This window comes from Urocitellus parryii, chromosome 5 (assembly GCF_045843805.1).
Source record: "Urocitellus parryii isolate mUroPar1 chromosome 5, mUroPar1.hap1, whole genome shotgun sequence".
Lineage (NCBI taxonomy): Eukaryota > Metazoa > Chordata > Mammalia > Rodentia > Sciuridae > Urocitellus > Urocitellus parryii.
This window is the reverse complement of record NC_135535.1, coordinates 173,572,431-173,599,793: the sequence shown is the minus strand read 5'-3', so window position 1 is coordinate 173,599,793 and position 27,363 is coordinate 173,572,431. Positions and strand designations below refer to the sequence as shown.

At 33.1% G+C, this 27,363-nt stretch overlaps 1 protein-coding gene and 1 non-coding gene across 6 annotated transcripts in view; one reads left to right on the top strand and one right to left on the bottom strand.

Annotated features, from left to right (window-relative positions):
• Positions 1-3,067: 3,067 nt before the first annotated feature.
• Positions 3,068-27,363, bottom strand: part of Shld2 (shieldin complex subunit 2) — a 79,254-nt gene continuing 54,958 nt past the window's right edge. For all 5 annotated transcript variants that reach the window (XM_077798888.1, XM_077798887.1, XM_077798886.1 and 2 more), the window contains 6 exons: positions 20,872-21,066; positions 20,572-20,706; positions 14,113-14,319; positions 8,800-9,028; positions 7,297-7,412; positions 3,068-3,383 (listed from right to left, as the gene is read on the bottom strand). In XM_077798888.1, coding sequence (XP_077655014.1) covers positions 3,145-3,383; positions 7,297-7,412; positions 8,800-9,028; positions 14,113-14,319; positions 20,572-20,706; positions 20,872-21,066 — 1,121 coding nt within the window. In that variant the 3' untranslated portion in view covers positions 3,068-3,144. The remainder of the gene's footprint in view (positions 3,384-7,296; positions 7,413-8,799; positions 9,029-14,112; positions 14,320-20,571; positions 20,707-20,871; positions 21,067-27,363) is intronic.
• Trnaa-agc (transfer RNA alanine (anticodon AGC)) lies at positions 4,807-4,878 on the top strand. The gene has a single exon. It is a non-coding gene; the product is annotated as a tRNA-Ala (tRNA).

Sequence of the window (27,363 nt, the reverse complement as noted above, 5' to 3'; positions counted from 1 at the left end):
GTTGGTTTCCCAACATTATTTTTCTGGATATAGATTTTAAATATTAAAAATAGTGATATTGTAGCTTATGACTTTTGTTGCATATTCTTTTTTCTTCTCAAATCATGGCCAGCATTTCTGGTGATGAAAAGATTTTTGAAAATATAAATAATACTTATAATGGACTTTTACCTAGAATTTATATATACTCAGTGAATAGACAAACAGCCTAATAAAATAAATGTATAAATGACTTGAGCAGAAACTTCATTGGTGAAGATAAGCAGATAGTGAACTCGCAAGTGAAGTTGCTCAACATTACTCATCAGGGAAATGCAAACCCAAACCACGAGACATCACTTTGTACCCACTGGAATGGGTACAACAAACATGACTGAACTCCAAATGTTGGCAAGGATTTAGAGCAACTGGCACCCTGGCAAAAGTGTAAAATTACACAACGTTGAAGAACTGTTTGCACTGTCTTATTAAGTTAAATATATACCTATTTTATAAACCTAGAAATCTCAATCCTAAGTATTCCCTCCCCACCAATAAAGGATATTTCCACAACAAGACTTGTTTAAAAAGTATTTTTAACAGCTTTATTCATAATAGCCCCAAACTAGAAACAACCCATATGGCCTTCAACAGGAGAATGGATAATATTGTCATATATAGGTATATTTCTCAGAGAAAAAATATTGCTGAATTTTCATCCATGAAAATATGGATGGAAAAAAGCCATTCACAAAGGGCTATATATGGTATGGTTTCCTTTGTATGAAGTTCAAGAACAGATCAAACTAACCTATGATGATAGAAATCAGGGCCACGGTTGCCTGTCATGACTGGGGAGTAATGGGAAGAGATAAGGGAATCTCTACAGTGATGGAAATGTCCCAGATCTTGGTTGGAGCATCTGTTGATAACAAATGTATATATTGGGCAAAACTCAACAAGATGTACATTTAAAACTTGTACATTTTACTGTGCATAAATTTTAACTCAATTTCTTTTTAATTATAAGGAATCTGATTGGCCCATCTGGAGTCAGGTGTCTTGCTTTCCTTCAGTAGTCAGTTTTTGCCAAATGATCAAACCAAATAGTAGAGACATGGTTCAAAGAAGGGGTATCAGTGTATGCTTGGCTGCCACCCCACAAAGTGTCAGTATATATTATGTGGTGTTAGTCTCTGTTTTCAAAACCATACCATATTTTTCTATATTTGGGAAGTGTTTAATATATCAGAAGATTTTTTTGTTGTTGTTTTTGTGATGCTGGAGATTGAAGCCAGGACTTCACATGTGAGAAAAGCACTCTACCACTGAACTAAGTCCCCAGACTTTATGGAATTTTTACTCTTAAGAAGTTAGGGAAATTTTTCAAATGATTTGATCAGATAAAAATAATATAAAAGGGGCTGAGAATGTAGCTCAGTGGTAGAGCACTTGCCTAGCATATGTGAAGCCCTGGGTTTGATCTCCAGCACTGTAAAATAATAATAATAATAATAATAATGGGAGCTGAGTTTAGTCAATACATGCTGTATATTGTACTCAATATATTTATTTGTTCAGTTGAAATATAATGCTGAACCCCATTAACATGTATAATTAATGCATGTTAATCAAAAATAAAGTGAAAATAGGCCCCAATTCCCCCCCCCATAGTAATTATACCATTTTAGTAAACTTTACATCAGAATTCTGAGTTTGAATCGATGGCCATACCACCCAGAACGCGCCTGATCTCCTGTGGGTCAGGCCTAGTTATTACTTGGATAGGAGAATTCTGAATTTGCTCCTAGTGTGGAGAAAAGAACACAGGTGGGAAGACATCAACTCCAGGCTTGCATTTCATCACACAGTAGATGATTTATCTAGGGAGCCAACTATTTTGTTTGAATTCAGTCTGTCTAGATACAAAATGAGGACAATTCTTTCTCTATCCACCTTATAAGCTCTAGATACAAAATGAGGACAATTCTTTCTCTATCCACCTTATAAGCTCTAGATACAAAATGAGGACAATTCTTTCTCTATCCACCTTATAAGCTACTGAACAAGAACTTGGCAATAATTTGCTCTAATTCTTTTATCTTCCCCAGGAAGAAACTCATCAGTTAAGGCTTTGCTCTTGCTCTTCTTTTCTGACACAGATCCCTTTAAGGAATTGTTGAAAGCTATAGACTCTTCACCTCAGAAGAATGATGTACTTGTGTGTGTACGCACTCCCACGTGTATATAAAATATGCAATATACCTTACTGCATATTATGTTTCAAAGAATCACAAAATTCCTGAAGTTCATTCTTAGGGAAGTCAAGTTTAAAAATCCTGAATTAGAGAAAACAATTTAAATGAATCAAAAGAGTTTTTTAAAAAACAAACGTACACTAAAATAAGCTTGTTTGTTTCAGCATGAACATAGTTATTTTCAGGCAATGTTATTAATATATATTATTTATCTATTAACACTCAACATGTTCTAGACTTATAGGTTAAATGCCACTCCATAATTCTAAATTAGTGACTATCATTTTATAAGAGCTTCTTCTACTATCATGAGAGAACAAGTTGCTAAATGTTTTTAAATTAAATAAGGCATCATTCTAGATATGAAGCAACAGCAGGATTCTTCTCCACTTTGAGTTGAAACATGATCTTGTTTCCCACATTTTCAGTGCTTTCTATAGAAAGACATGCTTGTCTTAAACTTGTCTGAACAAAGGCTTATGTAAATTAATGCATTATCATGTATAGTTCTTTATAATCAAGGAAATTTTTCATGTTGATAGTTTATTGAGGTAGAAATAAGACAAAGTATATAGAGTTTGTGAGTATAGCAGAAAAGCAATTTCTGAGGAAATGTTATATGTGTGGATGCCCAGTATTTAGCATAGAGCCTTGGACACAGAAGGGACTAAAAGGTAACATTTAATTCCTAGGGAACTGTGTATTGCTTTTATTGCTATATAATCTCACCAGAAGAAAGGAAGAGACTAACAAATAAAAACAAAATAAATAATAAAACTTCACAGAATTTTCTTAGAAAAAAATAATTTTAATTCATATGTTTAGCACAATTTTCTTTATTTTTTTATATATATATAAAACAAGCCCAAAGCAAAACCCCTATCATTCATTTAAAACACAAATCATTTCAGTACTTCTTCTTTGGAATGTCTACAACTTCCTCATGTGGCCTCAGAGAAGGGCTCCATGCCTTACATTGACCAGGACAGAAATCCAGTAGGGAGAAATCCTGTTGCAATGGGTAACTATTTTCATCTAAGACAAAAAGGCTCTGAATCTTCAACACACAAGGCTCTGTGCTATCCATCAACAAGGAGAGAAGCAGGTCTGCTGCAACCATTCCATAGGTGATCTCTGAAGAAGGTACTAAGGAAGAACAAAGACATACAGGAAGCGTTCAATATCCCTTCCAGATTACTAGACACACACATTGAGTGTTTCATTGTTTCATTTGGTTCCTCAAGTCTCATACCCATGTTAAATTTCTCATTTTATACCTCTCTTTCTAGTTTCAAGTTACTGAAAGCAGTCTAGTACAATAGCCTGTGATTCTCATTAACAGGAAAAGCAAGCTCAGAAGATGAGTTATTCAGACTGACAGCAGCTCCTATTGCCACACAGCTGTCAGCTTCTTAATGTAGCAAAGAACTGAGACTAATGTTTCCCTAAGTTATGAATAAAACAAAAAGAGAGTATCTGTATTTAAAAAAAGACTCTCATATTTATCTGATCTATTGTTTTTAATCACAATTACCTACACATATACTGGTTGAAGAAGTGTTCTGAATTTTAGATTTTGGGGGGATTTAGGAATATTTGTGTGTGTGTATGTGTGTGTTGAAATTGCACTAGTTCCTTGACCAATACCAACAGTCTTTCTTGGATTGGGCTATTATTGTCCTGGAGGTCACATTTCCAGAAATAAAGTAATTTGAAATTTTTGTATTTCCAGAAGTATGGTAATTTAAAATAACATATTTCCAGAAGTATGGGAATTTAAAATTATTGTATTTTCACTTTGATAAACAAAAAAAATCTGCACTAGATTATGCTAAGTGAAGCTAGTCAATCTTTAAAAAACAAATACCAAATGACTCCTTTGATATAAGGGGAATAAACAAGGACAGGGTAGGGAGGAAGAGCCTGAGAAGAAGATTTACATTAAACAGGGATGAGAGGTGGGAGGGAAAGGGAGTGAGGAGGGAAATCACATGGAAATGGAAGGCGATCCTCAGGGTTATACAAAATGACATATAAGAGGAAAGGAGGGGTAAGACAAGATAATACAAATGGAAGAAATGATTTACAGTAGAAGGGGTAGAGAGAGAAAAGGGGAGGGGAGGGGAGGGGAGGGGGGACAGTAGAGAATAGGACAGACAGCAGAATACATCAGACACGAGAAAGGCAATATGTCAATCAATGGAAGGGTAACTGATGTGATACAGCAATCTGTATAAGGGTAAAATTGGGAGTTCATAACACACTTGAATCAAACTGTGAAATATGATGTATTAAGAACTATGTAATGTTTTGAACGACCAACTACAAAAAAAATAGTAACTGAAAAAAAAAATAAAATAAAATGTATGTATGTGCAAAAAAAAAAAAAATCTGCACTAGTGATTATATGGATGGTCTGATAACCTCTTTGTAACTAATATAATCTAACATACGCCAAGAAATATAACTGTCTCAAAAATAGATAAGCACAAAGCATATCTGATATAAGAATGATGCTTCTCTGAGAAATAAAGACTACACTGTGTATAAAATGGAAGAGATAAGACCTTGGGATGTGGCTTGATGGTAGAGTGCTTGCCTAGCATGCATGAGGCCCTGGGTTCAATTCCCAGCATCACAGATAATAATAATAAGAGATAAGATTGACAATATAAAAATAATAATATTATTATCTTAAAAGATGAAAGAGATAATATTGAAAATATAAAAGAACATTGAGAAAAGGAATGAAGATAGCCAAAAGAATGCACATAAAGAAAAACAAATTACAAAAGCAAACAAATGAAGATTCTTCAAATTAGGATGTAGAAAGCTGGAGAGATATGGCTCCCACCCCAAGTTATTAGAAAAAGCTAACTGACAAAATCATCATTTTTCTTGGAACCACAGAAAAACAAGGTTTCACAGCAGCCAAGAAGTGTGGGTAGGACGGATACCTCCAAGGAGGGATGGAACAGGAGCCAAGTCCAATCACAATAGGGCTTGGGAAGAAGTCAAGCCCACCAAACAAACAGGAAAAGAAGAATATATTCAATTTTTTAATGAATTGCTAAAAGTCAAATACAGGCCAATACCACAGACATAAGGGAATTTGCATCTGTGCTGGCCCTTCGATGTGGCTGTTTTCACCTCTATCAGGTGCTCATAGCCTGGGGCAGCACAAGACATCAGAAAAGGCTTCCAACTGTTGGGAAGTCCTGAAGGAGGGGAGAAAAGTACGAAATGCTGCCTGGGCTTCCCCATAAAAGAAACAAAAGCCTTAACTGCTGGAGGAAAAATAGTAAATTCTGTTGCCCCAGAAGAGGACCCAGTATAGATGAGAGAAAAATAAGAGAAAAAAATCCTTCTAACCCTGGAGAAGAGACAGAAAACCTCTCTAGATCAAGATGCACAATACACTGCTACTAGGGAAGGGGACAGAGCCACACAAGCAAGAACACCAAAGTCACAGTGGAACTTATTTGCCATGGCAAAACGGGCAAGGCCACAGAGGAAGTGTCACACCCAAAACCCTGTAAGACTGGAACAGAATCATAGAGAGAATCATCCTGGTCCCCTTCCCCGACCAACCTAGGATGCACCAAATAACAACCAACAGAAGCCAGGTCAGCTTGAGGACATGTAAGAACATAGAGAGATTCAAAATACAGTCATGCACCACATGAAGTCACTGAAACACTGCACACATGATGTTGGTCCCATAGATTGCAATGGACCTGACAAATTCCTATCACCCAGTGATGCAGCCTTCCTAATGTGATTGGGTAAAGCATTATCACGTTTTGTAGTGATGACAGTGTTCAACTACTGTGCTGCCAGTTGTATAAAAGTATAACACATATAATTTTTTATACTACCTAATATTTGATGAAAATAAACAACTATGTTATTGGTTTACTACAGAATATTTTTTAAATTGTTATTTTAACTGTACTCTTACCTATTTTTTTTTAAATCATTTGCTATAAAAGAGTATGCTGTGTTACACTGGCAGCAGCCTCATATATCTCATACCAGGTCTCCTGATTGCATCAAGCAGTAATGTGGAATGACTGACCTGTACTCTCCGGGTTTGCATAAGCATACTCTATGACACTTACAAATAACATGTTTCTCAGAATATATCTCAAATACAACTGTAGCTAAACAGAGGATTTTGAATATTTTCAACACAAAGAAACAATAAAAGTTTGAAGTTATGGAAATGTTAATTATCCTGATTTGATCATTATATATTGTACACACATATCAAAATATCACACTGGACTCCATAAATATGTATAAGTATGGAAAGAAGCTCTGTAAAGTCCAGGTACAAAGTGAAGGACTAAAGCTTGCAGCAGAGCAGAAGTAGATGGAAGTGCTGCTCACCATTCTCACAACAAAATACTCATGAATCTGAGGCCCATGCCTGAAGTCAACCATACCCCTGCCCACCCAGTAAAGATCTAAAAGAAGAAGCATGCTAAATGCAATGTTCAGCATTCAAACAAAAACTATTACACACACAACAAGCAAGAAAAACAATACACCATTAAGAGGCAAAGCAATAAAAAGAGCCAAATTAGTTCATCTGCTTAAAGAATCTGAGGCTAATGAGAACAGGTAAGGAGTTTGATTATCTGATAGGTGCAGTATCTTTGCTTTGTCCTTAGCCACTGACTGTCCCTGACATTCTGGCTGAAGAGCTTGCAAATTCATTCTACTGAGAGTAGACTACCTTCAAATACATGGAATTACACATTCATTTATTTATTATAAAACTTGGGCCCTGGGGCTTTTGCTGACCAATGGGGAATTTAAAGAGAGATTAGGTACTTCCCCGTATTCATGTACCCAGATAGATATAGAGCAAATCTCACCTTTTAACTTACATAGACTTATGTTTTACTCAAGGTAAATTATCCTTCTGCTTTTATGCTGATGAAAAAAAAGTTAATTTACAACATAGCATTCCTTCTGTTCCAATATACTACCTATACTCCTGAATGAATGGTTTCATGAAGAAAATCTCCTTGATGGAGTGTTGACACATTACCTACAATTCTGTTGAGGCAGTCTGGAGAAATGTTGAGAAGAATCTTCTCTATTAACTCTGATCCTACATGGATGCAAATGTTATGTGTTCCATCAGCTACAGTCATTAAAGCTGGCCTACAAAAAAAATAGAAAATAGAAGTTAAAAGAGATCATTAGTAGAGGGAAATTTAGTATAACAGAGACAAAATGTGACTAAGGATTTTCCCACTTTACCCATATGGTGATTCTAGGTCCCATCCTCTTCTCACTTTACATTCTTTCTCCAGGCTCACTCTCTCCCTCCATTCCTTTTTTTTTAAACTTTTTTTAAAATTCGTTCTAATTAGATATATGAAAGTAGAATGCACTTTGATACATCAAACATAAATGGAGTATAGTTTCTCATTCTTCTGGCTGTACATGATGTAGAATCCCACCAATTGTACAGTTATATATGTACACAGAGTAATAATATCTGATTCATTCTACTGTCTTTCCTACTCCCATATTCCCTTCCCATCCCTTCACTCTCCTCCACCTAAAGTAACTCTACTCTTCCCTAGCCTCCCCCAGCTTATTGTGAATTAGCATCTGTATATCAGAGAAAACATGAGGCCTTTGGTTTTTTGGAATTGGCTTATTTGGCTTAGCATTATGTTCTCTAGCTCCATCCATTTACTGGCAAATGCCATCATTTCATTCTTTTTTAAGGCTGGGTAATATCATCACATTTTCTTTATCCACTCATCTGTTGAAGGGCACCTAGGTTGCTTCCATAGTTTAGCTATTATGAGTTGAGCTGCTATAAATCAGCATACTACAGTGACCCAGCCACATCAATGTTTACAGCACTTCCATTTTCCCTCCATTCTTTATGTCAACAAAGACAAGCTGAGTATTCATTATGTACCATGACTGTGCTAAACATTGGCTATACACTAATAGCAAGACAAATCTGATGCCTTCTTTAAGGAACTTATAAATTTAGTAAGAAAAAAGAAAATAAGTTTTGTTTGTTTGTGTTTTTGTTTTGTTTTGGTGGTACCAGGGATCAAACCTAGGGGAGAGATGACTTGACTGCAGTGTCAGTGGTGGAAATGGAAAGAAGTGGGCAGATTTAAGAGTGTTTGGAAAATAGAATTGGCAAACTTTAGTGATTGAGTGGGCTTTGAACATTTGTTTGAAAAAACGGTGTTGGGTGTGGTGGTGCATCACAAGTTTGAGAGCGGTCTTAGCAACTTAGTGGAAGCCTGTCTCAAATTGAAAAAAAAAAAAGGGCTGGGGGTGCTGCTTGGTAGAGCACCCTGGGTTCAATCCCAAGAAATGCCAAAAAAAAAAAATTCCTGTTATAATTTCTGGACAATATTTGCTTTTATAAATAGCTACTTGTCACTCAAGAAGAGTATTTTATTCTCTTCAATTAGCTCTAGTTAATTTTTGTTAGAAAGTAATGATACATGTAATTTTTCAGTCACTTCCAGTCCTAAAATTTCCTTTACATTGGCTTGCTTAGTTGTCTTACCTATAATGTGTTTTCTTCTTAGCAAATGGCAAGCAGCTAAGACACTGTCTGTAGATTTTGTTTTCATCTGTTTCTAGTTCCAATCCACATTTTGCACAGCCAGTATATATAATGTGGGGGAGAGAGGAGAAGATACTCTTCAGGGAACTGTGAGCATTTAGAGTTATCTTCTGAGCTGCTGCAACAGGAAATACTAGCTCTAAAATTTGAGCTTTAATTAGAACTACTCCTATAAAAGACAAACAAAAATATTATAAATTATTGACCCAAATTATAATTTTAATTATCAATGTGGCTTATGATATGGTTGATTTAGTCACTTAGAGTAAAGATTACATTAAGCTCTTGTTTTTGATTTTTTTTTTTTTTTTTTTTTGTCTTCACTCTTCCTAGAGTCTCACAGCTTCAGTACTGACTCTAGAATCTAAATGGATCTCTACATGCAAGTGAGTAAAAATTTATTTGGCTAATATGACTAAACATGTTGTGGATATTTTCTTCCTCCCCACCCTCTCGAATCATGCAAAATAAATTTAATCCTTCTTTTAGGAGAAAGTCCTTCAAATACTTGAAGCTAACTAATATGCCCTCTTTCACTGTCGTGTCAACAATCTTTTTAATTTATTTCAGTCAAAAGTCAAGCAGGAGGTGGGTTAGTTATTCTACTCTCTCCTCTATCCAAAAGTAATAAACCAATAGTCCACCTGTTTTTTATTCCCCCTCCCCCTACCAATTTCTTGCCCATCCATCCATCCTGGGTTATACAGCCACGTGAGCACTGACAGTCCTCATTAACTAATGGTTTCTCATGTGACTCAATGTAAACCTAAAACATGCTCAATGACTACTTAATGGCTCATCATTCACCTGTTGAACAAATACTGAATATCTACTGTCTGCCAGACATTTTTTTTCCTATTTTTTCCTTTCAGTATATTAGTAAATTCTATGAATTTATCTAAGCATACTCTCCCCTCTTCTCCATAATAAGGGGGTGTTGCTCAGTGGTAGAGTGCTTTCTTAGTATGTGCAAGGCCTGAGTTCAATCCCCAGTGTGTATATATATATATATATATATATATATATATATATCACGCGCGCGTGCACACACACACACACACACACACAAAGAGAATAATATAATTTTTACGTCAATAAATTTTTTGTCGCTATACAACTTAGATGAAATGAACAAATTTCTTGAAAATTACAAACTACCAAAACTCTCTCAAGAAGAAGTAGATAACCTAAATACCTCTATATTTATTAAGGAAATTGAATTTGCAGTGAAAATCTTTCAGTAAAGAAAAACCTAAAGCCAAGCACAGTGGCATAGGCTTGTAATCGCAGTGACTTCAGAGGCTGAGGCAGGAGAATCACAAGTTCAAGAACAGCCTCAGCAACTCAAGATATATATTCATGACCAAGTTGGGTTTCCTATAAATGCAAAGTTGTCTAACATTAAAAAAATCAATCAATGTAATTAATTACAGATTAAAAAGAAAAACTATATGATCATCTCAAAAATGGAGAAAAAGCATTTGTCAAAATATAACACCCATTTCTGATTAAAATTTTTAGTAATGATATATGATAACATCAATCAATCTGATAAAAGGAATTTATAAAAAACCTATAGTCAACATCATTCTAAAAATGAAGATTATGAATAAAAACATCAACTCTCACAAAGTCTTTTCAATATTATACTGAAGGAATTAACAAGTACAGTGAGGTAAGAAAAATAAATAAAAAACAGAAAGGATGTAGTAAAATGTCTTTACTCACAGACAATATGATTGTCTCTGTAGAAAATCCAAATCTACACAAGAGTAACTATTGAGCTTGATAATTTAGCAAGATTACAAGATCAATATATAAAAATCAATTGAATTTCCAAATATTAGCAACCACTGCAATCATATTTTTTAAAAAAATATCATTTACAATAGCACAAAGGTAGAAAAATAAACATGTCTGACAAAATGTGAAAGTCTTATACGCGAAACACACAAAACATGCCTGCAAGAAAGACTTAAACAAGTGAAGAGACAGACCCTGATCATGAATTAGAAACTAAGTATTCAGGTGTCAGTTCTCCTAGAAATTTATCTGTAGCTTCAACACAGTCCCAATCAAAATTCCAACAGGCTTTTTTTTTTTTTTTTTTTTTTTTGTAGAAATTGACAAACTGTTTCTAAAATCCAAATGAAAATGCAAGTGTTCTAGAATAGCCAAAAAAAAAAAAAAAAAAACTTTGAAAAAGAATAAAGTTGGAAGGCTAACAGTGCCAAATTTTAGGACTTGTAAAACTATAATAATCAAAACAGGTTGGTATTGGTATAAGATAGGCAAATAGATTAATATAACAGAAAAGAAAGTCAAAAAATAGACTACATAGATGAGGACAACAGATATTTTACAAAGGTGCAAAGCCAATTCCCTGAGGAAATAATAATTTTTTTCAACAAATGGTGTTTACATGAATGGATATTTCATACAACAAAGAGAGCTGAAAAGAGAGACAGAGATTCAAGCCATACCTCATACTACATACAAATATGATTAACTCAAAATAAACCACAGATTTAAATAAAAATATAACTCAAAATAAATCATAGATCTAAATAAAAAAACCTAAAACTCTTGAAGAAAACACAAGAAAATCCTTTGACCCTGGGTTAGGCAAATATTTCTAAAACACAAAACCAAAAACCCTATTCATATAAAAATAAATGGTTAATCTGCATTCATTAAATTTTTAAACTTGTACTCTTCAAAAGATCCAGGTGAAAGAATAAAAAGATGCCAACAAATTGGGAGAATATATTTGCCAAGCATATAACTAATAATGGATTTATACCTAGAATATATAAGGAACTCTCAAATTCAATAATAAAACAATCAACCTGATTTTTAAAAAATGGGCAAAAGATTTCAATTGATATTCCATCAGTAAAAGGCACATGGATAATAACTAAGTACATGAAAAAGATGCTCAATATTATTAGCCAGTAGGGAAATATAAATTAAAACAGTAATGAATTCCTACTACATATTTATTAGAACGACAAAAATTAAAAAGAAGGTCCCTATCTAATGTTGACCAGAATGTACAGAAATTGCAACTTTCATATACTGCTGGTGAGAATATAAAATATAAAATGGTACAACCACTGTGGAAAACAGTTTGGCAGTTTCTTAGAATGTTAAATATACCACATAAGTCAGCTATTTTATAGGTATTTCACTCAAAAGAAAAGAAAGACTATGTCCACATAAAGTCATACACATGAAAATTTATAAAAGCTTTATTTGTAATAATCAAGATCTGGAAAGAACCCCAATGTGTATCAACATATGAAAAGATATGAACAGATAAACATAACAATACAGATGCATCTCAAAAGAATTTGCCTCCTTAATGACGACAGATAAAACAATGTATATACTATAATATTCCATTTATTTTTTAAAATAATAGAAAGGTCAAAAGTAGCATGAGTGGAAGGAAGAGACTACAAAAAAGCAAAAGGAACACTATTTTAACTGTGTTAATGGTTTCATGTAAAAATCCACATAATAGGTTAAGATTACTATATGAAAACTACACCCAAAAACTCTGTTAAGGTTTTGTTTTTTAATCTAACACTTGGTTTTTGAACCACACTTGAAAGACACTAACTCTAAAATGAGATACAACTTTCAAATTACTGTGAAAGTACCAAAAAGGAGGCATACGATGTCAGCTTAAAAGCTCCAAAAAAATACTTGAGATTCTTAGCAAGTGGTCTCTTTCAGAGTTGTAGTAATTTATTTCATTTTGGATCAGATTCTTTTTATCAAAATAATTACAAAAGTAATCATATTGTTTCACTTAAGCTACATGTAGCATTTTGTAAAATCTAAAATCATATATGAATTTGGAAGATTATTCATGCAAATAAAAAAATGAAGACAAAATTCTGTATCAAAGTTCCTCAGTTATTCTTAATAATTTAATCTATAAAAGCATCAAAAATAGTAATCTTATAAAAATTCTTAGAAATTTTTTGACCAACTTCTTTCTTTTTCATTAAAACACTTGAACTATGGAACAAAATAAACCTATATAAACATTCCATTATCTTCAATCCTTATTTCTTCTCCAAAATGCATTTACTATCAAGAGTCAATGGAAAGCTTTCCATTACTTTCCAAAGTTGATAATCACTGTCATTTATTAATTACTGGAATTTAGCAACCCTAAATATAGCTCAAATGCTATTTGCTATCCTTCAATTAGAAGTTAGCATCATTCATTACCTTTGTAAGTGGGAAGCCAATGCAATCTAGTGAAACCTATTTCCCTCTGAAATTACAAATATTTATTATCACTACTGTACTGTACTCTCTCTTCATTCCAAAATCCTTGGCCTTTTGGATTTAAAATGTATTCCTTTCCTTCTGCACTCCAAACAAATCACTTTAATTATATTTAGTTAAAAGGAAATATGAATATGTGTATATAATTCATAATCAAAGGAATTCATCTTGTGGTATGCTTCTGAGGATGAATTTTAGACACACACATATTTGAGTACTAGAAGGGTAGCAGACTGCATTTCATTATAATGAAATACCTGAGGCAAGCTATATTTTAAAAATGTTTATTTAGCACACAGTTTTGGAGATTCAAGAGCATGTCACTGGCATTGGTGTGGCTCTGATGAGAACCTCATGATGGCTAGCAGGAATGCATATGAGAGATCACACTGCTGAATAGGGAGCCAGCAACTGAGGTCCCATAATCCCTTTTGAGAGCAAACCTCTATTAACTCAAAGATTTCCCAGTGGGTTCCACCTCTTAAAAGTCTATCACTTTCTACAGTGGGAACCAAGTCTCTAATACATGAACCTTCGGGGGACAAAAACATCCAAAACCACAACAGGAAGTATTGAATTTTACAAAGCAATATATAAATTTCAAAGATCCTTTATCAATTTTAAATCTTAACAATCATGTCTAGATGACAGCTAAGTGACTTCATAAGATATTTATCTCAACAGTGCCTCTGGTGAAGGTCATTTTTCTATTTCTAGTTTATCAAATGATGAGCTGCTGGTAACTATGCATGAAAAATATTTTACAGTGATCCCTAATTAAAAATTAACATCAAAGGAATAGAGACAGAAAGCTAAAAAGTTGTCAATATGGGCTTCAGTTATTTGCAAGGACTTTTACTTTTATATTCAATTATACATTTTCTCACAAATGGTAGTTTCTTTGCTTATATTATCTCTAGCAACATTTTATGTGTATAAAGATCTTACCTGAATACTTATCCTTTAAGTGTGCCGCTAAATCTGACATCTTGACAAAAGTGGGTACACTATTTTGAAATTTTGTTTTAAATGTAACTGCCCTTATATCATCATCAAACAGACATTCACAGGATGACCAAGGCGTTGTATGCAACTCTAGGGTTTCCAGTGTGCAGTTGTGCTGAACCAAAAGATATTTAAATTCCCAAATATAATCTTAAACAAAAACAAATAAAAACAAAAGTTTATCCAAAGGGAAAAAGTCTAGGTTCAGAATCAGATTAAACAGGTTAGCTTAATTGAATCACTTAAATATAACTTTTATGACTTAAGAATTTGGGCATAAAAAGACAAAATATAAATGTTGTTTAAAAGCAATAATATAAGAATGTTAGAGATAATTTTGTTTGGTTTTGTTTTTGGTAATGGGTATTAAACCCAGAGGCCCTTAACCACTGGGCCACATCCTCAGCCCGTTTTAAACTTTTTTTTAATTTGAGAGAGGGTCTCACTAAGTTGCTGAGTCTATCTTTGAACTTGCCATTCTCCTGCCTCAGCCTCCCAAGTCACTGGGATTACAGGAATGCCTAACTTAGAGATAATTCCAGTAAAGAATTTTCTAAAAATTTCTTGATCACCTAAAGTCAAAATTTATCACAACAAACTGTTTTATAGAATAGCAAATTCTCATTTTGATAGCTACAGGCAAATATTTTTAGGAGGTATGTTTTTAAGGAAATTGAAATGGACACAGGTCTACCATAAGCAATGTTTCACTGATATTTCAATACCTTTGTTATCATATTTAGCTGACTTTTCCAGAATGATAATAACAAAAAAGCATTTAGATATAGTAGCACCTATTTAATTATCTCAGTAATAATGCTAACTTTTAAACACAGTAGCAAAGATCTTCTTGCCAAGTAATCATTATATATTTGTAAATTCAACTTTAAAATGATAATAAAAAAGGAGATTTCTCAACACTAACTTTTCAGATAATAACAGCTGCCTGTTTAGTTTCCCACTTTAGGCCATAAATCTAATTCACTCCTACCCACTTAGCTCCTTAGGTTTATTCATTAGACTGTGTGTGTGTGTGTGTGTGTGTGTAATTAAACGAGTCAATAAATCTGTACAGACTCATTACACAGAATTAAAGCGTAAATATTACAAGTTACTGCTTAAAACCAATCACTTCTAGCTGATGCTATAGGCTGGGTATGTAGCTCAGTGGTACAGCACTTGCCTAGCATGCTCTAAGTTGCATCCTCAGCAACACAAAACAAAACAAACAAAAAACCAATTGCTACTTTTAAAATAGCCTTCTTGTCTTATTAAAAAATACATGCTTTGGGGCTGGGGATATGGCTCAAGTGGTAGCGCACTCGCCTGGCATGCGCAGGGCGCTGGGTTCGATCCTCAGCACCACATAAAAATAAAATAAAGATGCTGTGTCCACAGAAAACTAAAAAATAAATATTAAAAAAATTAAAAAATAAAAAATACATGCTTTGAAATCACAGATAAGCTAAGTAAATAAATAGCAGCTTCATAATCTTAATACTCTAAAACAAACAGAGTTAATACTTTTGTGGACAGTTGTTTGGGATTTTTAATTTTTTTTTGCTTAATGTGTCAAATACATACTTTACATGTCATTAAATATTACTCAAATTATTAAATTGTGTAATATGCCATTGCAGACACACCAAAATCTTTAAAATTATTGTAACAATCTTCTATTTTGGTACTCTTTGCTTCTTATTTTTCACTATTAAAAACAATACCATGATAGAAACATTTTCAGCTACATCTTTACAAAAAGTCCTGCTCAGTTGTAATTGATGTCCTACTCAGGGTGTAATTAATGAGCCAGATACCTCAAATTATTTTATAAGGCATCTACAAGTATCCTCATTTCCAACTGTTTATGGACTATTTTCCCAAATTTTTTCCTATCAATTTCTTACAAAAAAAATCAACCATCATTATTATTTTATTTGTCTTTAATTATTTGCAGAGTAATTTTTCATATATTTATTAGCCATTTACATTTCCGCTGTTATGCTTTGCCTATTTACATCCTTTTCAATTTATCTTTAAAGATTTTTCTTATTGAATTATTTTCATTATCTTCTGACACAATGAAAATTTTTCTGGCTTGTCACATCTTTTAATTTTGCATATGGTGGCTTTTATGTTTAATAGGTTTTGTTGCTACATTTTATTTAATTTACCAATCTTTGCATTCCAAGTAAATTCACTTCTATTTTCTTCTACTTCTTGTTTCTTGTTTGAATTTCTAATGCATCTGGGATTATTTTGGCACAGACATGAAATAGAATTTAATTCTATTTTTTCCTCAAATTGTTAAATGTTCCAAATGTTAAATATTCTTTTATTCAAAAGAAAAATGTTTTAGGTTGATTTTTAAATAATAAATTTATTATAAACCATTAAGACAGCAAGAGAAAAGAGAGGTAATAGGTGAAATAGGATTGGCTATTTTTAATAACCTGGCTAATGGACACTTAAGTTCCTTATCTGTACTTCTTATTGTCACTAATCTTGTATATGCTTGAAGCTTTTACAAAAGTTTAAAAAAACAATACAGATGCACACAAAAATTCAGATAAAATTCAAACTAATGGTATAAATAAAAAATGAAAATCAAACATAAAACTATTATACAGATTAACCACAGATAGCATTTTGTTATATATATTTTCAGATCTTTAAATGTACATAGATACTTATAGATACACTTTTATTAAAATGGGATCCTCTTATACACCAAGTTTTATAAAGTCCTTTTTAAAAACTAACTAATACATCATGTACATCTTTCTAAGCTGGTAAATATATGTATATTGGATTGTGAATACTGTTATGTGTCCACCCAGACAATAAACAACTTCCTTAACAATTTCCTGCCAATAAATTAAGTTTAAGCCCTCCTATGGCTATTACATATTATGTAACTCTGTCTTCCTGGTCACAGCTTATTGAATTAGATTTAGTATGAGCAATCAGATTCTCTTTGCTGGGAATTTGGAAATGGGACTGGTGTTTTCTCCCCAACCCCGCTTCTCTCTCTCTCTCTTGTCCTTTTTTTTTTTTGGTACTGGGGATTGAACCCAGAGGTGCTTCACCACTGAATCATAGCACTAGCCCTTTTCATTTTTTATTTTGAGACAGGATCTCACTATGATGCGTAGGGCCTCACTAAGTTGCTTAGGGCCTCACTAAGTTGCTCAGTGCCTCGCTAAGTTGCTGATGCTGGCTTTGAAACTGTGATGCTCCTACTTCAGCCTCCTTAGTTGCTAGGATCACAGGCAAGTGCACCATGCCTGGTAGGATTAGTCCCTTCTTTTTTTTTTTTTTTTTTTTTTTAAGAGTAACTTTTTTTTTAAGTTGTAGATGCACACAATACCTTTTTATTTTATTTTATTTTTATGTGGTGCCAGGGATGGAACTCAGTGCCTCATGCAAAATCAGAAGCTAGGGAGTAACCATCCTCTGCTTTCTATATTATGGAAAAGCAGAGAAATTCTGAGTTCTATTAAATAATTTCAGATAAAGCAGATACACAGAGAAGCTCCTGGGGACTGCTGTAGGGTTTAGGTTCCTGGTTCTAAGTGCCCCTGGAAACCACCAGCACTCTTGCCATTGGCTACTAAGTGACACCCCACATACTTTAAATTGTTTAGGTTAGCCAGGATGGAATTCTAGTTCTAATACAAGCCATTAGAACCCAAGTTCAGTAATTAGTTTTTTGTTTGTTTAGTCCTGGGAATTAAACCCAGGATTTGGTGCATGCTAACATAAACTCTATCACCTCTACCTATAATTCTTTTTGACACATCCCAAGGATTGCAAAATCTTCAAATGTGTACATTTTTATTTTTAGCCTTGTGATTTTTTCCTTACTATTTAAAAACCAGCAACTTTATTTCCTCCTCAAACTTGACTCTTGACAGTGAGAAATTTGAATGGCTGACTGACTTGTATTTTAATCTTCATTCATAGAGAATTTATTCTACTAGAGTAAGCAGTGCAATGTGATGGAGATACCCAGTGGGTGAACAAGCTAGTCAATGTTCTTGTATTCATAGAATTTCTACTGTAGTAAGAAAATTAATCAATAAGGAAGACAATAAGCTAGAATGAATGCAAAGGGTGATTTGCCAGAGAATAATTATGTACATTCCTGTGTGAGGCCTCTCCGAGGATATAAAATTGGAGCACAGATATGAAGGAGCCATGCATGTGGCACAGTTGGAAGAAAAGCACTCTAGGGAGAAGCATCTAGTTGTGTACCTGAAAACAAATCTAAGATACATTTAAGACCCTGAAACAGGAGATGGTTGGCACCCTTAAGTAACAGAAAGGAACTATGTGCCAGTTAAGTTAGCAAAATCTGAAGGAGAGTTGTATGAGATAAACTGTGATATATTTCTATATTTGAATCCTGAACTAAGGAGGTAAATGGATTTCAAACCTCCATGCAGACATAACTATAACTTGGTATAACATAAAGGGTTTTTGTTGTTGTTGTTGTTGTTTTGTTTTTTTGGTGATGCTGGGGATTGAACCTAAGTCCCTGTGCATGTGCTAGACAATTACTCTACCAGTGAGCCACATCCCTAGCCCTAGTCTTTTTTTGAACATATAGTCTTACGTGTTGGGATTATCTGCATATGCTCTGTGCTTAGTTATTTCATGGGAGTACCTCATGATTTGTTATATATTTGAAATATTTAGACTTCTATTAAATAATTTCAGAAAAATATTGCATGGAAAAAACATATCTGAATAGATATTTTATTTTCCTCTTAAGAAGTGTACTTTATGTCTCTAGTTTACCCTCATTAGGACCTTAACCAATGCTTGCTACAGATGAAGCATGTTCAATCTCTACTAGCAATGCATATTGCAAAGGATTGTGAATTTTCTTATTATTTTTTCTAAAAATATCAACTCTGTAATCTTCTATAATGACTATATAATTTTTTATTATATCATCTAAATGTCAGTTTGTTATCCTTAGGACCAAGTAAAACCAGTGCCTCATACAGAGGTAAATACTGAGAAGGTCTCAAGAAATATTAAATAAGTAAATAGAATGTTAACAATTTCTGAAAGCAGAACCACTTACTTAAATGTCCTTCAAAACTGGTATTTTCTATTACAAAAGAAATGTCTTGAGGTATTAAAATGGATGTTAAAACTTTAAAACAATGGTATAAACAATCATAAGCTGAATTAACAAATGAATAAAGAACAAATACAGCTTAACTCTTCAATTCATATTTTCAGTATTAACCTAAATACCATAGATAATCTAGAAACAACTTTAATTTCTCTTCTATTACTAAATAACTATTAACAGTAAATGGCTACACACAATGAGCTGCTTTGCTACAGCTCCAATATAACCCTGACCTACATTTTTGTTTAGCATGCACTAGACTCATATTCCAAGCTGTGACATGGTGGTCAATGATCACACTCAGTATACTAATACATGTTTGTCAGATTTCTCAACAGAACAAACTTCTGTCACTGTTTGATCCTAGCATAAAAGTCAAAAGTCAGACTTATCTCAAATCCTAGTTATAGGCTATTAATGATTAAAAGACACAATGTGACAGATCCTATCTTCAAGTTTGGAAAGAGACATTAACTCCTTTGGGTAAAAACTAATGGTTTGTATGCTTAATCAATCTCTATTAAATTTGCAGGGCAAAACAATTCATAAACCATTATTAAACTATCTCAACTAAAGGATCTCACAATAGCAAAAGAATTGCTACAACTAATAGATCTCCCAATAGCAAAAAGAAGTTATACTATTTTATTAATACATCAATACCATTTAGTGCAATGCACCATAAATTATCAATTTATGCTTTAGAAAAATGTAACATCAAGTCATCTTTTTAAAATGATCATTCTATTATGACTCCAGTTTTAAAAGAACTGGAATAAAAACCTGAAATATGGTAATTCATTGAACAATAACTGTGACTTGAAAGAGTTAATATAACTGCCCTAACATCTGCCTTCTAACCAAAGAGAAGTTTATTCATCAGAGCACTTTGGCAGAAAAAAAAAAACTGCAGAAGCTTCTTCAGAATTAAATTTTTCAAGACCATTATCTGAAGGGGATAAGATCTTCACTAAGAAAGGTAAAGTAGTATACCTGGAGATAAATATAAGCCTTTATTTTGCCAGCATTGATTATAGATATTAACTATTTAGATAGATAATTAGATAATTATAGATAATAATTACTTAATTGCTAAGAGGTACAAAATTATAAGAAATTTTCAGAATATTATTCAATCATCATTTATATTTCAAATGTTAACTAATGTCTACAGATTCTCTTCATCTTAGGCTCATAAGCATTAATCATTTACCAAAATATAAATAGGTTAAATGCTTTTTTGGTGTATTTACCTTTTTTCCTTTGAAGTTGAGGGTACCAGGCTGCTCCAAGACCCCATAATACAAGCACATAGTGTTGACCTTGGGCCTGTTCCACTGTTAACATAACTTTCCTTTGCTTCTGTCCTCTGTAAGTGTATAATGACTCTGGAAAAGGAAAAGAAGAAAATGTGGATTGGGCTTAGTTTTAGCACAGGTGACATTATAATATCTCATGACAAATAAATAGTGATAACTAGGTGATAAACTAAGATGGTCTTGTATCTTAATCTTTTTATAATGTAAAATCAAAGAGGCACTCCAAATGTTTACCTGTCAGTATAGTGATATCCACAACTCTTAGTACTGCATGGACTAATCTATCAGGTTGTAGTTGCTCCAATTCTACAAACTCTATACTGTTCACTTTCTGAGGCTGCCTCTGTGGAAGATCTTCAAGATAGAAATGTTTTGAAGACACATATGCCAGTAAATCCTGAAGTGCAACATCACTAACTATATTGGAATCTAAGGAAGGAAAAAAACATACAAACAATGGACAAAGAATGGCAACATCATGTTTTCTTGATAATATATAATATTTTCTTACAACTAAATTTTATGTTATAAAGTGTGATTAGACATAAAACCTGACTTCATTTGTACATAAACATATTCTTAAATCAGCTTAAATGCAAAAACAACAGTTGATATTTTTCAGCAATGGAAACAGAATTATTTACCATATCAAAAAAAAATCTGCTCTTTTCCCCTTCTTCTCTATTTGGTTAAAAATACCATTTTTTCTATTAATTAGCCAAGCTTAAAACTCCCATCATTTTTTGACTCCTCCACCAGTGTGATAATATTCATTGGTTTCCCAATCCCTTAAGCATGACTTGTCTTTCCCATCTATCCTGACCACTGCCATTCCTCTCCAAGCCCCTTAGCACTTCCCATTGGAAATAATCTACAAAACACCTAACTGGCTCTCTCCCTGAACATGCCCTTCCTTTTCCCATGCTTATGCAGCTGATGATGAGCAGCTGTAATGCTCTCACTTTTATTAGACTTCAATGCTTTCATGGTCTTTCACCATCTAAATACCACATATTTTAACAACCACGTCAGGCTCACAGGGACTTTTCCTCCTCTGAATTCAAGATTTTTTTCTCTCTAACTCTCATTTGGCATTTAAACATGTGCCACATTGCAATAATGCTCAATTGTAAGACTGGTTATTTAATTTTTTAGTTATATTTAAATTACTATCTTGTCTCAATTTTTTTCTCATTTTTGAGGCATACTTTATATACAATAAAACATATGATTTTGAAATATACAGATTGATAATTTTTTTAAATTTTAAGTTGTTCTATATGCTAACAGAATGCATTACAATTCATATAACACATATAAAGCACAATTTTTCATATCTCTGGTTGTACATAAAGTCACACCATTCATGACTCATTCCACCGTCTTTCCTACCCCCAGACCCCCTCCCTTCCCCTCCCTCCCCTTTATCCCATCTAGATTGGGATTCACAGATTGATTAATTTTGATGTCTAAATTTTAATTTCCCTGAAGGAAAATGCTTGCTTGATTACTGACAAATCATAAGATGTTGGCAAAAAAGTACTTGTTATTTTTTAGAAAGCACAATTTATAAGCTGATTTATGATTCCTCTTTTCTTCTATTAATTTGCTCATCCTTGTATTCTCCATCAGCTAGATTAAACGGTCATTATTCACTCACTCTTCAGTAGATTACCTACTAAGGGCCAAGCACTATATCAGGTACTAAAAATACAAAAACAAACCATGTCACAATCTCAACACTGAAGGAGTCATTGACCTAGACATGGACAACAACAAACACTGGCCACAGGGTGTAAGACATGTAGGTAAGCATTCCTAAGAGCACAGAGAAAAAGAACTCCCTGGGAAAGCTGGGAGAGGCTTTAATGAGGGAATACTTGAGCAGGGTTTTAGGAAAATGTCTAAGAGTTTTTAGGTCAAGAGTTGCTTTACATTTCAAGATAAATAGAAGGAGTTATAAATCTATAGATGCTTTTGATAGTCTGATGAAGCATTAGAAGTCCTATCTAAATAATATTATAATAGTCTTCCTGCATAACAATATACAGCAGATTATTTACTACTGTAATTTTAAAGTAATGATGGTATACATGATATTCAAGTTATCTTCAATAATTGTACTGTAAGTGTGACTCAGTGGCAGAGCACTTGCCTCACACATGTGAGGCACTGGGTTCAATCCTCAGCACTACATAAAAATAAATAAACAAAATAAAGTTTAAAAAGAACCCAGATATTTTTAAAAAATTATACTGTAACATGATAATATATGTGATTTAATACTGCTAATATCAATGCATATTATTGTCTTATTTGCAATGGAATGACATGTTAAATTTAAGGGGAGAGTAAAGAAAAGATTTCTAGCCAGCTGAGTCGATGGATTAGAATAAATGAAAGGTTTTAGAATATGATAAAAAGAAACATACTCTAACTAGGATTACTCAATTCCCAAATGAATTCTATAAAATAATGCTGATCTCACTTACAAAGATAATATATGTAAGAAAAAGGACAGCATGAAAAATGAATGAGGAGAACAATAGCAAGAAGTCAATTAGATTACAACACCACCCAACTTCAAACATCTCCTTCCATAGCTCCAATTTATTAACCAGACTGAATTCTTCCACAGTATTTCCAGCACATCTGGACTCAGAAGAGCTAGGTTAAAATTCTGACTTTGTCAATAATGAGCTCTTGTAATTCTTTGGGCCTTTAGGGAAGAAAAGTACATATACTTTTGGGGGTTCTGTGTTTTGCATGTAACAGTATATCCTGGAAATGACTCATATCTTTTTCATTCTTTTTTACAGCTGCATAGTATTCCACTGTGTTACTACATTACATAATCATTTTCCTATGTATAAGCATTTAGATTTTTAACAATGTTTTGCAATTATAAACTACTGCAATTAATAAACTTGTGGATATGTAATTTTCATATTATTGGAAGTATATCTCCAGGGAAGATTCCTAGAAGTAGGACTGCTCCTTTGAAAGCAAAGTGCATAGGTAATTTCATTAGGCACTGCCAAATATTCTCCAGAAAGGTTTAACAATTTTTGATCCCACCACCAATGTGTGAGAATATCTGTATACCCACAGCCTCATCAAAAAAATATATTGCCTTATTTTTTAATTTTACTAATAAGTGAGAAATTATATCTCCCTAAAGTTTTAATTTGAATGTCTTTAATTAAAACTGAGTGAATTATGTTTGAGGGCCGTTTCTAAATTATTTTTTGAAAAATGCCATTCATTTCATTTCCCTGTTTTCTCATTTCCCCTCAGTTCCTTTGTCACTCAATTTTTTAAAGTTCTTTATATATTGAGATATTAGCCTTTTGTTTAGAGTAATGTTGCAAATATTTTCCTCAAGTTTGCCAGTTGTGTTTTGGCTTTCTTTGCAATGCTTTTGGTCATGAAAAGGTTTATTTCTCTGTAGTGTAATTCATCAGACTTGCCTTACTGCGTCTGGATTTTGAGTAATATTAAGAAAGTCTTTCCCTATACCAAGATTCAACCATGTTTCCTTCTAGTAGATGGTTTTACTTTTTACATTTAGCTTCTCAATCTGTTTGGTATTTGTTATTCTGTTTGTTATGACATGTGCCTAATTTTATTTTTTGCCAAATGGTTACCCAGTTGCCTCAACACTATTTATTAAAAAGTTACCCTTTATGTCAATGATTTCAGATATGACCTCTGACATACTAAATTGCTTCATGGATGTGGGTCTAATTCTGATCTTCCTATTCTTTTCTACTAGTCTACTTTATTCACATACCAGTAGCTCACTGTTTTAATCATAGAGGCTTTAATATTTCAATGTCGGTAATACTGTCTCCCCTCACAGTTTTCCTTTTTCAGTGTTTTCCCAGCTACATTTGCATATTTATTTTTCCATATGAATTTTATTATCAATTTTTATATGCCATAATAGTAGTTGTTGATATTGGAACCTCATTGAATTTATACATTAACTTAGGGAGAAATGACATAACGATGTTGAATCATCCTACCCAAGAAAAGGAAGATCTTTCCATTTACCCATGTATTCATTTCTTTTTGGAGTGTCTAAAATTCTTCCTCATATAGGTTTGGTACATTACTTGTTAAATTTATTCTGAAATATCTTCTTGATTACTATTGTAAATGAGTTTTTCCCTATCATTCTGCCAATAGTGTTTTAAACACACTGATCTTTTCAACATTAATTTGTGTCCTGCTGTATCATTGAATTCTTTTACTGTTTGAATTAATTTTTCTTTTATTCCCTAGAGTTTTCTAGTTAGGTTATCAAAACATTTATAAATAGATATATTGTGCATTCTTCTTCACCCATTCATATGCCTCATCTTGTCTAACTGCTCTGAATAATAACTTTAGTATAAAATGCACAGTTGCACAGATAGTGAATATCTTTATCTAGTTCCTAATGTTAGCAAAAATTCCTCTAGTATTTATTTATCTGTTTGTTTACTGGTACTAAAGATTGAATGTGGGGGCACTTTACCACTGAGTAATATATCCCCAATTATTTAAATAAGTTGCCAGTGCAACTTATTTAAATAAATTGCTAAGGAGCTCACTAAATTGTTGAGGCTGGCCTCGAGCTTGCACTTGCACTCCTACTGCCTCAGCCTCCCAAATCTGGGGATTACAGGCATGTGCCACCACATCCAGCCCTCCAGCATTTTTTTCTTTAAATAAGACATTGGAATTTGAAACAGTATATCTAATTTATTAATGTGGTATTGTATTAAAATGTTACATTGATACTTATTGATACTGAAGGAGAAAGTATCCTTTAATACCTGTTTCCTGGAGTGTTTTCTTAAAAGGGTATTGAATTTTGTTAAAGCCTTCTTCAAGGCCAGGCATGGTGGCCCCCACTTGTAATCCCAGCATCTTGGGAGGCTGAGGCAGGAGGATCTCAAGTTTAAAGCCAGACCTTTTTAAAATATTTTTTTAGTTGTAGATGGATACAATAATGAATACAATACCTTTATTTTATTTGTTTATTTTTATGTGGTGCCAGGGATCAAACCCAGTGCCTCACACATGCTAGGCAAGTGCTTTACCACTGAGCCACAACCCCAGCCTGAAAGGGCACGTTATTTTTATTTTTGTGTGGTGCTAGGGATTGAACTCAGGGCCTTGTGTATGCAAGGCAAGTACTCTACCAACTGAGCTAGAGTTCCAGCCCTCTCTTTTCTTAATCACATAAGCTAGTTAGTTTATCTGTTATTTTTAAAGTAGAATTCTAATTTATTAATTACATTTATTGTTTATCAATTTTCATTCTCATAAATTCCTGCTTTTATCCTCACCATTTTATTTCTTATGGTTTCTTTGAATGATTTGGTTGTTCTTTGGCAAGTTTTCTGAGCTTAGGATTTAACTATTTTTATTCTTTCATTTTTACTTAAAAGTGTTTACCTAACAAATTTTTTTCTTATATCTGCTTTAAATGTATTTCATAGATTCTAATATATCATGTTTTCATTGTTATTTTTTAAATGTTGTATCAGTTTGTATTATCCTTTCATCCAGAATTTGTTTAAAAAGTTTTAAAACTTGCAAATAAACAATCTTGTTTTATTAATAAGATTTAGTTTTATAGCACTTGGATAGGCATTTTCGTTATACTCCTTTTAACACTTTTGTTATACTTTATGGAAGTCACCAGTATTTTCTTTGTGAGCTAAACTATAGAATCAATTTTTCTGAATGTATTGGGGATACAAAAGAATATGTATTACTAGTGTAGAGTTTGATTTATATCTAAATGATCTAATCTTTGCACTATGTTGTTTAGATTTTTTATCTCCTTAATTATAGTTTATACATTAGATCTGTCTTATAATAGCAAGGAAATACAAACTAATCCTATGATGAGATATTACTGTACATCTACCAGAATAGCTAAAATAAAAAATAGGATACACCAAATACTGACTAGGATGTAGAAAAACTGGAAGATATATTACTGGCAAAATTTTATTTTTATTTTTAAAATTTTATTTGCTTATGTAATTCATTTTTGAGATGAGATTTTACTACATTGCGGAGGCTAGCCTCTAACTAGCAATTTTCCTGCCTTGATTTCCTGAAGCTGGACCTATAGGTACATGCCATCACAACTGGCTTATTTATTAATTTACTTATTTATTTTTGCAATACTTAAGTTGAACCCAGGGCCTTGCACATGTTAGACAAGTGCTCTACCACTGAGCTACATCCTCTGGCCATGATAAGAATTTTAAATGGAACATTCACAGTGGAAGAGTTTGGTAGTTTCTTATAAAACTAAATATATACTTGCAATACAACCCAGCAACTACACCCTTTGACATTTATGCCAGAGATGTAAAATTTTATATTCACAGGAAAAACCTGTACTCAGATTTCATATTTGCTTATTCTTAATATCCCACATTGGGAAACAACTCAAATGTTCTTCAGCAGATTAAGCAAATGCTGGTAGATCCACATAATGGAATACTATTCAACACTAAAAAAAGAAGTAACTAGGGGCTGGGGTTTTAGCTCAGTGCTGAAGCACTTACCTAGCATGTATGAGGCACATGAAAAATAAGTAAATAAAGGTATTGTGCCCATCTACAACTGAAAATGTTTTTTTAAAAAAGAAGTAACTAGAGATATATGCAACAACATGGTACAGATCTCAGGGCATTATATTTAGTGAGAAATGCC